The sequence below is a fragment of the Schistocerca americana genome, chromosome 3, assembly GCF_021461395.2.
Source record: "Schistocerca americana isolate TAMUIC-IGC-003095 chromosome 3, iqSchAmer2.1, whole genome shotgun sequence".
Classification (NCBI taxonomy): domain Eukaryota; kingdom Metazoa; phylum Arthropoda; class Insecta; order Orthoptera; family Acrididae; genus Schistocerca; species Schistocerca americana.
In genome coordinates, this window is record NC_060121.1 from 573,178,190 (window position 1) to 573,194,872 (window position 16,683).

Below are 16,683 nucleotides of genomic sequence, written 5' to 3' on the forward strand. Positions count from 1 at the left end.
CCACTCTGAGGGATCTACACCGAATCGCCGTTGAGGAGTGGGACAATCTGGACCAACAGTGCCTTGAGGAACTTGTGGATAGTATGCCACGACGAATACAGGAATGCATAAATTCAAGAGGAAGTGCCACTGGGTATTAGAGGTACCAGTGTGTACAGCAATCTGGACCACCACCTATGAAGTTCTCGATGTATGGTGGTACAACATGCAATGTGTGGTTTTCATGATCAGTAAAAAGTCTACGGAACTCCCGGAACCGAGGTGATGCAAACCTTTTTTGGTGTGTTCATGTTAGCTAATGGAAGTATTTGGGCCTCTAAGTCTTATGTGAAAATCATCGTGTTTTGAATATGTCTTGACAGGGGGCCATACCATTTACTGCGTCACATTACGGATATAGAATGCACTGTACGATTACGAAACACATGAGCAATTACACTCAATTTGAATCAAGCGCATTCATTGGTTTAGACATTCACTGCCCATGATTAAATATTACACTTTCCAAAAGCTTTACGATAGGGGCTTTAGTCTTTGGTTTGGCATGTGACTATGTATAGACGCACTCCTTCGAGGCTCATCGTCGTTGTTGTCTCTTCTACCATCTCATTTGCTAATTCTATTGTTATTGTTTCTACATGAATAATTTTGCTCCGAATCATTAATAAGGGATTCGACACTCTATAGAAATACAACTGTAACATCTACACTCCTGGAAATGGAAAAAAGAACACATTGACACCGGTGTGTCAGACCCACCATACCTGCTCTGGACACTGCGAGAGGGGTGTACAAGCAATGATCACACGCACGGCACAGCGGACACACCAGGAACCGCGGTGTTGGCCGTCGAATGGCGCTAGCTGCGCAGCATTTGTGCACCGCCGCCGTCAGTGTCAGCCAGTTTGCCGTGGCATACGGAGCTCCATCGCAGTCTTTAACACTGGTAGCATGCCGCGACAGCGTGGACGTGAACCGTATGTGCAGTTGACGGACTTTGAGCGAGGGCGTATAGTGGGCATGCGGGAGGCCGGGTGGACGTACCGCCGAATTGCTCAACACGTGGGGCGTGAGGTCTCCACAGTACATCGATGTTGTCGCCAGTGGTCGGCGGAAGGTGCACGTGCCCGTCGACCTGGGACCGGACCGCAGCGACGCACGGATGCACGCCAAGACCGTAGGATCCTACGCAGTGCCGTAGGGGACCGCAACGCCACTTCCCAGCAAATTAGGGACACTGTTGCTCCTGGGGTATCGGCGAGGACCATTCGCAACCGTCTCCATGAAGCTGGGCCACGGTCCCGCACACCGTTAGGCCGTCTTCCGCTCACGCCCCAACATCGTGCAGCCCGCCTCCAGTGGTGTCGCGACAGGCGTGAATGGAGGGACGAATGGAGACGTGTCGTCTTCAGCGATGAGAGTCGCTTCTGCCTTGGTGCCAATGATGGTCGTATGCGTGTTGGGCGCCATGCAGGTGAGCGCCACAATCAGGACTGCATACGACCGAGGCACACAGGGCCAACACCCGGCATCATGGTGTGGAGAGCGATCTCCTACACTGGCCGTACAGCACTGGTGATCGTCGAGGGGACACTGAATAGTGCACGGTACATCCAAACCGTCATCGAACTCATCGTTCTACCATTCCTAGACCGGCAAGGGAACTTGCTGTTCCAACAGGACAATGCACGTCCGCATGTATCCCGTGCCACCCAACGTGCTCTAGAAGGTGTAAGTCAACTACCCTGGCCAGCAAGATCTCCGGATCTGTCCCCCATTGAGCATGTTTGGGACTGGATGAAGCGTCGTCTCACGCGGTCTGCACGTCCACCACGAACGCTGGTCCAACTGAGGCGCCAGGTGGAAATGGCATGGCAAGCCGTTCCACAGGACTACATCCAGCATCTCTACGATCGTCTCCATGGGAGAATAGCAGCCTGCATTGCTGCGAAAGGTGGATATACACTGTACTAGTGCCGACATTGTGCATGCTCTGTTGCCTGTGTCTATGTGCCTGTGGTTCTGTCAGTGTGATCATGTGATGTATCTGACCCCAGGAATGTGTCAATAAAGTTTCCCCTTCCTGGGACAATGAATTCACGGTGTTCTTATTTCAATTTCCAGGAGTGTAATTTTGACCTATTTTGTATGTGTATCGATATTTCTATGTCAGTTTGAATTGTTACTTATATAAGATGTATCTGTGATTGAAATTCTTTGACTATGTATACATGTTTCAGTTATGTGAAACTTTTGATCAGTTTTGTTTAAATTATGGTTGTGAATTTAAATAACTACTGAAATAATTGTTACGTCATGGACTATAAATGACTTGGTCCTTAATTAGGAAACATAAGGTTAAATGTAAAAGATGGGCGAAGCCCCACAGCTACGAAAGTAGCCTGGCGGAGTGAAAAAGCTGTGGTTGGCACGCAAATGGCAACTCGTGATTTGTGAAGGTAAGGAGTCTAGGCTGAGCAGTGTTCCTCGATAGCAGAAGCGGGTCATTGTCGCTCATATTCCTGAAGTTTTGAGACGAGAAGAGCGTAAGGGCAATATTTATGGGCCTCGGATGCTGCATTATCATCGCGCTGATTTTGGCCTTATAAAAATATAATTCCATCGCCATAATATATGTAACAGGGCGAGCGCAACGATATTGGTATGATTGAGTCGCTGCCAGGGTAACAGCTACTGCAAATTGCGCCACCAGTGGCACCATTATCCCACTAAACTATTTATATTTGGCACTTTGTAAATGGACCAGCAAATTATGAAATTTGGTTGAATATATAATAATAATCGTAGTGTTACTGAAAGCACTGTCTTACACCCGTGAATATCCCAAATCACAAACCTCGGCGGGAATCCTATCCTAGTAAATTTAATTCTGAGTGTCCTAATTTGTTATGAGAAAGTGGTTGAACTTGAATTTAATGTTGTGTTGTCATTTGCTCAGCCAATTATAATTTTGAGTAAATCAAAAAACTGCTTATGAAAACACGTTAGTTATTTAAAGAGTTTATAGTTTACTGTGCTTTAACTAATTAATAATTAATGATAAGAATATTTATCTTTTCTCATATATACTGGTGTAGTATTGTTAATGAGCACGGTTCTTCGAACCATGAACCTTTAATGATCCTTATGTACTAGGCTAGTTAGTTAATGAAGCAATGCAAAGGCTCTGAATGAGTTAGATTTGCTTTATGGTTAGTTGCTTCAATCCGAGTTTAGGAAAAACTATTTACTGTCTTATCTATTCTAATGGAAGTTGGTTAATGCACAACAATAGAGACCCTATACTAATCAATGAAGTAATAGATTATGATCATTAGCAGACCCCCTGATTTAAACTCAGAATCAATTCAAGCTTTTCCCTGTTCAGTATTACTACTACTTCCATGTGTCTCGGTATTTTGTTTTATAAACTGTTGCACCTTCTTCAATTAAGGTACGTGTTGTTGAGAGGCATATGTTGCTGTTTACTATGTCATTGGCCATTTGCCTTTCTGACTTACGAGTTAGTAGCACATTTATCTGCAAGATTAGACTACTGTGTTATAGTGTGAACAGATCTAAGGAAAGAGTTTAGTGTGTGTGACAAGGAATGTTAGGTTAGCCTTAGCACTGCATTCTGCTTTATCATTTTGCTTGACACAAGAATGCCTAATTAGGCTGGCGACCTGTTTTAATATGTAATGTTGCAACTTGCTTTTGAGCTGGGAGAACGTCTGTTCCTGACCCACCGTTTACTATTATTTACAGTCTGCTGGAGTATTTCAGAAACGAATCTCAGTTTGACTGCTCCGTTTCCATTAGGTTATCTCACGACCAACTTTTCAAAAATTCCTAGCAGAGGTATAACGTTATCATCGATTACCGTTTAACGCGACTGATGGTACCGTTACGAAGTGCATTGATTGATTTCAACATTCACTGTTCATGATTACATATTACACATTCCAAAAGCTAGACATCAGTGACTTTAGTCTTTGGTTTGGCATGTGAGTGTGTAGACGCACTCCTTCGAGGTTTATCGTGTTTGTTGCCTCTTCTACCTGTTCATTTGTTAGTTTCATTCTTCTTTCTTTCACACAGATCATTTTGCTCAGAATCAGTAATAAAGAATTAGACAGTCTATAGAAATACAACATGTAAATATGACCTCGCCTCTAAAGAAGTGTTTCGATTGATTTCCCCTTGCTTTATGATTGTAAACATGTGTGGAAGTCTGGCTCTATATTGTTTCCAAGATTCCATACAACTATATGTATATATAAGAATATATTGTGTCTGTCTGTCTTTCTGTATCATCAGATGTACTGACGTAAATAAAGGCGACTTATTTTTATTTTACTTCTCACTTTCTTTCCAGATTCAAAACGAAATATTTCACACCATCTATACATAATGTTGTTATAGTCTTAAAATATATAATGGCTAAATATCACCTTTCTTCGATATTTCTCTTAGCAACTATATTAACTATGCCTACTCTTGCACAGAAAACCCACTTAATTCCACGTATATATGTATGGCATGTTCTGCATATTTACGTCAAATTCTTTCGATAATAAACACCTAGCAAACAGCCTACCTACAATGCGTTTTTTGTGCGTTTGTGAATATGGTAATTTTTTTTTAGGACAAAGTGTTTATCGTTTTTTATTCTAATGATTTCCATGTCTTTGTCTCTGGTGATAATTGTATCTTGATGATTTGTCTTGTACTTCCACGATCTTACATGCTTTTTGCATCTGGTGTCAAATGTTCGCATGGTCTGACCTATACAGTACATCTTCCTTTACATGTATTACATTTTACATGATGTACTCCTGGTTCCTGATAAAGAGCTGATGTTATACTGCTTATGGAGAGTATTTTTTTATTGAATTTTTGCCTTGGTGAGCTCTTTTTACGTTTTGTTTTCTGATAGTCTTAAATATTCAGTGTGTGTTCTTTTGATTCTATGGCATTGTACATCATCTTTTGTTTCCTTTTTTTCCCACTCTGTGTTGTTCCTGTTCTATTCCTGTTCTAGTGTCTTGTATATTGGTTTGTGTGGGAGTTTGCTCCTGTGTTGGTGTTAGCTGGGTGTTTGCTCTTTTATGTTCGGTAGTTTTATTCTTCACCTTTGTTACTATGTTTTCTTTGTATATACTGTTTCTGGCTTTTTGTAATATGGTATTCATGACTTTTGATAAATGTCTGTGTCTCATGGTACAGTGTTTTTTCGGTGCAGAACGCACCAGAATTCTGCTTACTTTTGTGTGTTTGGTGATTTGATGTTTGGTGTATTGTTGTATTTATTAGTGTGGGTTTTTGGTAAAAGAATCTCCGTCCGTTGTTTTGAACCTGTATGGGATGTCCAAAAATATAACCATTAATTTTGCTCTTTTTCTACTGCAAAATTTATCTAATCATGAACAGAACTTCTTTCTTAGTGCAACTGTTCAGGTTTACTACTTGGTGCATCTGTTATTAACAATATGTTTTCTATATACTTAAGACAGTGTAGAATATTGTAACTACTCAGCACTATTTTATTAAATATGACCTACTCTACATGTTTCATAAATGTTTACTATCGTCTGAGACAATGAGCACTCAACTGGTAATCCGCCACTTTGCAAAAAGAATTCATTATTGGACTGAGATAGTTCTGTACTGATACTAGCTGAAGCAGATCGATTCATTCTCACATGTATTCAACTGGCAGTCCAATATTTCATTTCAGGTATTTTGTGTTTTGGTATATTGAGATAAATATTTTCTATGTCACATGTCAGGTAGGTGGCTACATCTGAAATTTACACATCTTTTACGTATTGAATGTGTTGTCTAGTGTTTCTTATTATCCTGCCCTGTTGCAATATATAGATTTGCGATAAAGTTTTCAACACTTGTCTTGCAAGTGAATATTTGAGAGCATTTATAGTTCATTGTAGGTCTGGCTGGGAGATCTTTCTCGTGAAACTTCGGTTGCATTAGAAGGAAGATAACCTGGGAATCGATGGGAACAGTTTTCTTTCTTCATTGTCTTATAACGTGTGTTCAGTCTCATCCACAGCGTTTGTCCATTTCTTATGGCACCTTTTAGTTAAATCTTATTTTTGTTTCATAATTATACTTTTGGTGACAAACGTGTTTCTGTATTGAGACTTGTCAGTGTTATGGAGTCTATGTTGATTTGGTTTCCAGTGTTTTCTTTCAACTGCATTTTACATTTATGACATCATTGCTTACAAACTCTCTTGCTAGAGCAATGTTTGCTTCGCATGTTTTGTTTCTATTTTCCCTTACGAGAATGCTTTCTAACTCAGCTATGCGGTTTCCAGTGTATATTTCGCCTGTATGTGTTCTGACATTGTACCTCTGAGCTTATCCAAAACGTTTTAGTCTGCAGCTCGTGGTCGTGCGGTAGCGTTCTCGCTTCCCACGCCCGGGGTCCCGGGTTGGATTCCCGGCGGGGTCAGGGATTTTCTCTGCCTGGTGATGACTGGGTGTTGTGTGCTGTCCTTAGGTTAGTTAGGTTTAAGTAGTTCTAAGTTCTAGGGGACTGACGACCATATATGTTAAGTCCCATAGTGCTCAGAGCCAATTGAACCATTTGAACCAAGGCGTTTTATTTCTTTCGTAAATAACGCAGTGGCAGTAAGGTTTGATAGTTTAGGATGGACTATATAGATAAATGATCACATCACTTCATGGATCGCCTGCTCAATACCATCTCTTCCGCTCTCATCTCCAACGACTAGTTCCCATTCAGCATTACAGTTTCATCCCACTTACGTTCACTGTAGTCACTACCCCTCCCAAAAAACCTCAAACCATTACTGTCCATCTTCCTTCCCCTCCTACTCACATTTATGCTGCAAATCTATCACTCTCACACCACCAACCACTCTCTTACATTCATACACACACACACACACACACACACACACACACTCACAATCACACACACCAACCGTATAAGAAAATATTGTTCTTAATCCATAAATAGCAAAGTGTCGAAACATATGTATCCCGTGTTACTACGGAAGACACTTTACAAATAAAAGTGGAACTCGTCTCATGAAAATACTCTTTCATTACACTAACCTTAGGGCGATAAAACCTATTATGACTGGTTGTAGGGTATGGTTCGATCGCTTTTGGGGAGGCGAGTTACCGCATCTCTCTTCCATGATTGCAAATTGTTAAAAGAAGAGGATCAATATGGTTGTACTGAGTTCTTGCAGTCCACCCTTAACAACATCTTACACCACTGAATGTGCAGTATTGCTGTACAAAATAGTCACACATTGTATTAATTTTACTTGTACTGTGATAAACTGACAAAAACGATTTGAATATTTCAGATACTTTCCAAGATCCAGCATGTATTATTTGCCTGTAACTGGATTTCCCTGTTTCATTTTCACCACTTCATTACACGTTTGCAGAGCTTCGAAACATTCTTTTTTTTGAGACTCTCTGGATTCCATGGTGTGTTGAGACCAGTGTGGACTGTATAACGAGACGGTTTCTCACAAATATCCAACCACACTTCTAGTCAGCTGAACTCTTACCTGGAAACGCAGTTTCCCCAGTGGCGGCACAGCGTACGGGATGCCCAGAAAGGCCGTGTAAGAGGTGTTGTAGACGCTCGTGGCTGTGGTTCCTCGCAGACCACCCTGCTCAACGGTCACCAGCACATCCTCTCCCTGGACAAAGATGAAGTTCAATTGAATGCCATGATTAAGATAATGAGATGAAGATGCTTTTTCTTTACAGTTTTATAGCTAGATAAATATCTGCAACAGCAAAAGATATTGACAAGAAACGAGGAAACTCGCTCTTCAAATCGCTAAGAGTAGAATATTTCAACAACCAGCATTTAAAACGAATATGTAGTAAACCGTGCAACAGGAACAGGATTTCGTGAATATACCGTGAGATGATACAGAGCTAGTAACTTTATCATAATGAATCAGTTACATGTCTGATGTATTGTGAGGTACTACCAAGTGCTTCGAGTCATATTCATATATCATTCCTAGTTAATTTCAAGGGAGTTTTCTGTTTGCATATGAAGTTCTGTGTGGAGAAGAAGAAACAGCTGTTATACGCCATACAGAGAGAATGAGATGTTACGGTTTAAAATACTGTTGTCAACTGCGTCAGTACAAACCGATGACCTCTATAACTTGAAAAAACAGCTAATGGTTGTTGCACCCATGCCGACTGCTGTTCACGGCGACAAAGATGGAGTTTGCAGGCCGGTACCGTAACAGGACGTGCACTGAGTAGCGACTAGTGGCGTTTTCGAATGAATTATGTCTTGTGTTCCATCGACAGATTATCGTTGGCTCGTAGGGCATGAACCATCTGAAAGCAAACACGCTGCAACCAGTAATGGTCTGGGAATGTTTTCATGGCATTCTCTAGATGATATCGTCATTGTGGGTAGCACAGTGATTCAGCACAAGTATGGGTCATGTCCAGCCTGACATGCTGTTTGATTTTACTCGGTACGAGGAGCTGTGTCACACAGGTTTCCTTGTATCCGTGTGGTTAGAAAGCATCAGGATGAGTTTAACCTACTGCCCTGGCCACCAAACTCCCCGGATTAAAAGCCAATCGAGACTATGTGGGGCCATCTCTATCTGGCTGTTCGCACCGTGGATCCTCAACGGAAAAACTTAGCACGGCTGGCCACGTTGCTGGAGTAGACATGGCAGCAGGTCCCCGTCGGCACCTTCCAGAACCTCCAAAGAGGCAGGCTGGACAGTGAAGGGGAGGCGTGTTTATAGCGATACAAAGTGCAATAGTATCGAAGGAAATTGACGGAGATCCGAAATGTGAAATAATATGGGTTAAGGTCACGGTTAAAGCAGGCTCAAACATGGTAATTGGATGTCTCTATATGCCCCCTGCCTCAGCAGCTGTTGTGGGAGAGCACCTGAAGAAAAATTTGAAAAATATTTCGATTAGATTTCCCTATCATGTTATGGTTCTGGGTGGAGATTTTAATGTGCCAGATATAGATTGGGAAACTCAAACGTTTATAACGCGTGGCAGGGACCAAGAATCCAGTGAAATTTTTTTAAGTGCATTACCTGAAAACTACCTTGAGCAGTTAAACAGAGAACCGACTCGTGGCGATAACATATTAGACCTTGTGGTGATAAACAGATCCGAACTATTTGAAACAGTTAACGCAGAACAGGGAATCAGCGATCATAAAGCGGTTGCCGGCCGGAGTGGCCGTGCGGTTCTAGGCGCTACAGTCTGGAACCGAGCGACCGCTACGGTCGCAGGTTCGAATCCTGCCTCGGGCATGGATGTGTGTGATGTTCTTAGGTTAGTTAGGTTTAATTAGTTACGTCGCATAGTGCTCAGAGCCATTTGCACCATTTGAACCGCAAAGCGGTTACTGCATCGATGATTTCAGCCGTAAACAGAAATATTAAAAAAGGTCGGAAAATTTTTCTGTTTAGCAAAAGTGACAAAAAGCAGGTTTCACAGTACTTGACGGCTCAACGCAAAAGTGTTGTCTCAAGTACAGATAGTGTTGAGGATCAGTGGACAAAGTTCAAAATCGTCGTACAGTATGCATTAGATGAGTATGTGCCAAGCAAGATCGTAAGAGATGGTACAACAACCGAGCTAGAAAACTGCTACGGAAGCAAAGGGAACTCCAGAGTAAACATAAACATAGCCAAAGCCTTGCAGACAAACAGAAATTACACGAAGCGAAATCTAGTGTGAGGAGGGCTATGCGAGAGGCGTTCAATGAATTCCAAAGTAAAGTTCTATGTACTAACTTGGCAGAAAATCCTAAGCAATGTTCGTCTTATGTCACAGTGGTAGGTGGATCAAAACAAAATGTCCAGACACTCTGTCACCAAAATGGTACTGAAACAGAGGATGACAGACTAAAGGCCGAAATACTGTATGTCTTTTTCCAAAGCTGTTTCACAGAGGAAGACTGCACTGTAGTTCCTTCTCTAGACTGTCGCACAGATGACAAAATGTTAGATATAGAAATATATGAGAGAGGGATACAAAAACAATTAAAATCCCTCAAAAGAGGAAAGGCCTCTGGACCTGATGGGATACCAGTTCGATTTTACACAGAGTACGCGAAGGAACTTGCCCCCCTTTTTGCAGCGGTGTACCGTAGCTCTCTAGAAGAGCGTAGCGTTCTAAAGGATTGGAAAATGGCACAGGTCATCCCTGTTTTCAAGAATGGACGTCGAAAAGATGTGCAGAACTATAGACCTATATCTCTAACGTCGATCAGTTGTACAATTTTGGAACACGTATTATGTTCGAGTATAATGACTTTTCTGGAGACTAGAAATCTGCTCTGTAGGAACAAGCATGGGTTTCGAAAAAGACGATAGTGTGAAACCCAGCTCGCGCTATTCATCCACGAGACTCAGAGGGCCATAGACACGGGTTCCCAGTTAGACGCCGTGTTTCTTAACTTCCGCAAGGCGTTTGATACAGTTCCCCACAGTCGTTTAATGAACAAAGTAAGAGCATGTGGACTATCAGACCAATAGTGTGATTGGATTGAAGAGTTCCTAGATAACAGATCGCAGCATGTCATTCTCAATGTAGAGAAGTCTTCCGAAGTAAGAGTGATTTCAGGTGTGCCGCAGGGGAGTGTCGTAGGACCATTGCTATTCACAATATACATAAATAACCTTGTGGATGACATCGGAAGTTCACTGAGGCTTTTTGCGGATGATGTTGTGGTTTATCGAGAGGTTGTAACAATGGAAAATTATATTGAAATGCAGGAGGATCTGCAACAAATTGACGCATGGTGCAGGGAATGACAATTGAATCTCAATGTAGACAGAAAGAAAGATCCTTTATCATTTAGCTACAATATAGCAAGTCAGGAACTGGAAGCAGTTAATTCCATAAATTATCTGGGAGTAGGCATTAGGAGCGATTTAAAATGGAATGACCATGTAAAATTAATAGTCGGCAAAGCAGATGCCAGACTGAGATTCATTAGAAGAATTCTAAGGAAATGCAATTCATAAACAAAGGAAGTAGGTTGCAGTACATTTGTTCGCCCACTGCTTGAATACTGCTCACCGGTGTGGGATCCGTACTAGATAGGGTTCATAGATGAGATAGAGAAGATCCAACGGAGAGCAGCGCGCTTCGTTACAGGATCATTTAGTAATCGCGAAAGCGTAATGGGGATGATAGATACACTCCAGTGGAATACTCTGTAAGAGAGATGCTCAGTAGCTCGGTACGGGCTTTTGTTGAAGTTTAGAGAACATACCTTCACCGAGGAGTCAACCAGTATATTGCTCCCTCCCACGTATATCTCGCGAAGAGACCATGAGGATAAAATCAGAGAGATTAGAGCCTACACAGAGGCATACCGACGTTCTTTCTTTCCACGAACGATATGAGATTGGAAGAGACTGAAGGTACCTTCCGCCACACAACGTCAGGTGGCTTGCGGAGTATGGATGTAGATGTAGACTCTCTTCCAGTATGTATTGCTGCGAACGGTGCTGCAGAACGTAGTTATTCAGGTTTTTGAGAGGTGGGCACATCACTGTGAGTGGACAACGTAAGTGCTTAATAAATACCGGTATACGTAGCAATAAATATTCATCATAGTAGAAATGGACAACTCGGCTTGTCTCAGTATTCAGCTTCAGAGCAGCATTTCAGAGAATGCTTGCACACTACCATACATTAGGCACCCCCCGCCCACACCCAGGAGACATCACACTAATACCCTGTAAAACCAATACCGTGATAACGACCTCACTTAAGACTTAGGGCAAGGAAGAGAGTCAACAAGTTTTTGTAAAGCTTCCCACATACAGCAGAAGCCATTGGCTGCTGGTTATACCATGTCCCGTAGAGCTGCCAGATTGTCTGTTGACTGCTACGTTTCAGTCCCTGCTCCAAATGGTCCCAGAAATTTTTTGTGGGATCAAGGTCGGGTGACTTACCGGACCAATGAAACTGCGGCAGGGTGTCTGAATTTTCGTCAAACGAGGGACGTATATGTGCGGTCCTATTTACATAGCTGTTATCATCCTAGAAGACGGCTGTAGTAAGCACCAAAGTATACTCCTCATGAATCTATGAACGAAATGGCAGCAGCTGGTTACAGAACATGTTGAAATAAATATTCCGTCTCATGTTCACGGTATCATGAATGACCGAGCACATGTCATGGTACGAAAAGCACTTCTAAAACCTCACTGACCAACCTCCAATATAAAATACATCCTCCACCCAATGCGAGATAAACACCTCATTGGACCTTCGGTGCTCTCAGCACGTTATGTCCTTTCAAAAAAGATAAAAATGCTACTTTTCTGACCACCCCACACATCTGCGGTCAGCTACTGTCTTATTGTTTTCCCCACTGAAGAAGTGAAGCTTAATCTGTCGCTATAAGGAATGGCAAATTGCGGGATGCACGACTCCAAATGTAACATGTGGATCACTTCGTAATGCTCGCTCGGCCGCTGGCCGAGATGACCCTGCACCCACTGCCAGCGGAAATTATTCCTGTCTGGTGAGAAACTAATTGTCACTGACGAAGAGTGATACTCGCTTTCAGTCCCTTACGATTAGAGCCGTTTTGCGGCTACTGTTCTTCCACCGTGTTACGTGGCTGCGAGTGCTACTCTATTCCATGTAGATACATTGGATAGTCGGCTTTGACATAGCAGCATACTGGGCCACTTCACTCACGGTGTCGTCATGGACTCACCCAAACACGACGGCTGCTCGCGGACATATTGTCACGCCTGAACGTCAACGATTCCTAATGCGTTCATTATACAAACTCGAATGACACATGAACACGTCCCCTGCCAGAACTTACATCAGCGATGCAGAGTCACATTACATCCTGGTTCCAGGTCTACATCTACAGCGCTCCAAAGGGCACAGCATGTCCCTTTATAGGGTGATTAACATTTTGGCCTGTCAACTTGCGTATTTCTGTATGTCCGTATGATAACGGCATACTTTTTAATTTTACTAGCGTTTCGATGGATGCATTGGATTGAATAATGTTTTACCTTGGCGAAGACTGCAAAAGCGAGGAGCATTAACGATGCAAACGATGAACGGCTCGGCTTCATAGCAGTGGATACCTCCCACGGGAGTGGACTACTGGTGATGCGAAACAGAGAGCCGTCAGACAGCAATCAGCGATGCCGAGTGAAAAGCAACGGCTTTTATCTGGACATCAGTTTTGGAGCTGTTATGTCTCGATTAGATAGCCATCCGCTGCGTGCTAATCAGCTGATATGTAACAACAGATGAAGATTCGTTCAAAAAATGGCTCTGATCACTATGGGACTTAACATCTGAGGTCATCAGTCCCCTAGAACTTAGAACTACTGAAACCCAAGTAACCTAAGAACATCACACACATCTATGTCCGAGGCAGGATTCGCACCTGCGACCGTAGCAGTCGTGCGGTTCCGGAAGATTCGTTCTTTAGCCAAAGCAGAGCAAAAGGATGCTTAATATAGGCATAAATCGTAACTTCAATAATATATGTCAGACGTTTTATCTGCTATCACTGTACAGCGCAAACGTTCCTTCAAAGTTTTCCAACTAGCAAACAAGAGGTAAGGGAATAATTTCTTGCAGTCCTCTGATATTATATCAGAATTTAATTAGGAAACTGATTTCGGATATAACATTTAAGGAAGATTCGTTTCGTATGGGCTGCCTCCTTCACATTCAAAAAGTAAGACGACGCAGCAAGAGTGTTTAAGCCACGAAAATAACTTTTCAAACAAAATAATATTCACGAGTCACTGATGTTCGTCAAAATGCCCCTTACAGAAATATTAGCAGTTACCTTAAGCTCTTTCACTCTAAACAAAAAGGATAAGTTTCGAATTGTTGATAAAATATTTGAAATATGCTACTTTACAGACAAATTACATTTGTTTCTGTCTTCAGAAGTACAGATACATTGGCCACTTGTCAAACCAGCAATCAGCCACAATATACAGGGTGAGTCAGGAGGAAAGGTACATGCTTTCAGATGTGATTGTAATAGTGATTCGGAACAAAAATCGTCATATGCACATATGTCCTGTCGTTAACAGTATCCGAGGAAACTAATGAAATCAGTGGGGGAACGGGCAAATGCAGAAGATAGTAAATGAAACATTGTGATCTAATACTTCGTTTAACGTGTACATTTCCTCAAAAAAGGTGTTCACAAAGTCTACCATCAGCCGCAATGCATTTTTCATCTCTTGTAGACAGCTGCTGTGTTGCTGATATGAGCTCATTCGCACGGTCCTTTATTTATGCACACGCATGGAAAATTCGAGCGAGCATTTCCTCCTTTGTGTCCACTCTTGTCCTTAGGCAAACCCAAAAAATTAATCTAATGGAATGAGATCGGGAGATCAAACTAGCGTCCGGCCATCCAGATATAGGTTTTCTGTGAGTTCCCTGAACCGCTCCAGCAAATTCCGTAACGGTTACTTTGAAAGGGCGCGTCAGATCCTTCCCCGTCCTGGCACACAATCCGAGTTTGTGCTCCGTCTTTAATGACCTTCATGTCGACGGGACGTTAAACCCAATCTTCTTTTTTTACTTTGGGTGATGTCGGTGGCCAATAAATGACCTAACGGTGCCCGATTCAGTACTGAGAATACGTATCAGTGAGGTACTGTCTCACTTGCACATTGAAATGGTCGTTTTGGTTGCATTTGCATGTAAGCGCTGGTGAAGAAGGACATGCGACTGACGCCTGTGATTTTAAATCAGCTGTATGTCAGATATGATTAAGAAAAGGGCATATATTCATTTGAAGTTTTTTGTTCAGGATCGCCAGTATTATCATTATGCACAGAAGAAGTCAAAGAGTTGGAATAAGATAAATGTTTCCTCACCGTTGCAGCGCCACCGCAGCATTGTATGCGTCCCATTATCTGTATGCGGTGATTTTGTTTCCGTGAATGTAGGTACAAATCTTGAATCTTTGATGCGGAATGCATGAATAATGGGGCCAGATAACTCATTCCCATTGTTCCGTACACCAATAAAGATATATGTGGGTTCCGTGTAAGCTTAATTTTCTATAGCGTGTAACAAACGATGTCTTACGCATGGCGGTCCGTCAGCTCAGTAACGACAGTGTCTGTGAGATAACAAAACGTTTTGAAACTTATGAGTTCACCGACATTGTAATCCATTGACAACAGTTCCCTATTCTATGTTCTGCTTTACAGAGCACCAAACGTATTATCCATTCCCTTAGTTTCAGTTACTGCACAAGCAAAATCTGCGAATTTAGATGTTTTTATATACTAGCGTTTGTGACAGTTGTTTCAAACACGAATGAGGGGTCCAAACCTTGCAGCGTTGGTTTCAGTAAATATAAACTAGTGCTGTAAAGTGGAGGGGTACCAGCAGGTCCACCAGTGACCTCTTGTCATTGAACACAAAGTTTATTGTTAGATCTTGCTCAAACGAAGTGTAAGCTTAAAAGCAATCGCTTGCAAAAGATGCATTTTTTGTGTATTATGGACTTCGATCAGGCCACAATGCTCGATCTCCCAGACATGGTTTGGTGACAGTCCAGTTCATACGGGTACGATGACACTAAAGTGATGTCTGTGGACTCCAGATGAAGGAAACAGTCGTACACAGCAACGAGCGTGCAGTTCGCTACACAATATGCCAACAGCGAAGTACCAGCGACATATTGTCCATATCACATGTTCTGCTCAAAGTTTAACGCTGCAACTGATGTGCAACTTTATGCATCGACAGTTTGTTCTGTAGCAGGATGGAGTGTTGGAAAGCATATCGCAGTGTTAGCCGGCCTTTTCTAGGAAATCCCGAACGCCCCAGAGTGCAATGGGCGCCAAAGGGCGTCCCTGGAGGGCTGAGTTACATCATAAAGTGTGGAATGGGTATACATGTCGATATTTTTGTATGTGGTACGTTAATATGTGCACACATCAGTGTATCAGTTCTTTTCTCTCTGCACCCAACAGTCTTCTCACAAAAACGTAACAGACTTTGAGACAAGAGTTTATTCTCCACGGTCGCACTGCACAACTAAGTGCACTAAGACTATTAGTACAGACTACCTGTTTTGCGTTCACACGACCACTCTTAAGCACTTTATCTGCTGCCAGGGGAAGACAGACATTTATGGTTTGCTCTTGCCGAATGTACTTGGAGTTACCAACCAATCTAAAAACATACGTCCTGTAGTAGCTATAATTATTTCCGCAAATGGCGTAAATACTGATGTAATGTTGTTCAGTACACTGTTCTCAATCACCAGTAGAATTCCCTGCTCCTATACCCATTTCACCCTGGATAGTGCTTCAAGAGGTGTGCTGCGTTAATTTTCCTTACAGTGATGGTGATCTGCTACAACAGCGCAAGACAAGAGCATAAGAAGCATGTTACGTTCCATTCCGTTCTGATGTACTTTGCTGGAGCACACTGAATCCCCTCTAATGGCTGATGAATCATCAGCTTGAAGGTTAGTGTAGGGGGTGGAGTTAGGGGTGGTTCGGGGGGGGGGGGAGGGAGGGAGGAGGAGGATGGTGTCAGAGGCTGTAGGCTCAGTTATTCAAACAAAACGTCACTCTTAATAAAATATTCTGTGCTGTTATGCCGTGGTCGAATGGTTCA

The 16,683-nt window shown here is 42.5% G+C and overlaps 1 protein-coding gene across 1 annotated transcript in view; it reads right to left on the reverse strand.

Annotated features, from left to right (window-relative positions):
- Positions 1–13,205, reverse strand: part of LOC124607254 (cholinesterase-like) — a 63,297-nt gene extending 50,092 nt beyond the window's left edge. Inside the window, exons 1-2 of the mRNA XM_047139528.1 lie at positions 13,077–13,205; positions 7,578–7,712 (exon numbers count right to left, since the gene is read on the reverse strand). Coding sequence (XP_046995484.1) covers positions 7,578–7,712; positions 13,077–13,139 — 198 coding nt within the window. The 5' untranslated portion in view covers positions 13,140–13,205. The remainder of the gene's footprint in view (positions 1–7,577; positions 7,713–13,076) is intronic.
- Between the last annotated feature and the right edge of the window lie 3,478 nt (positions 13,206–16,683).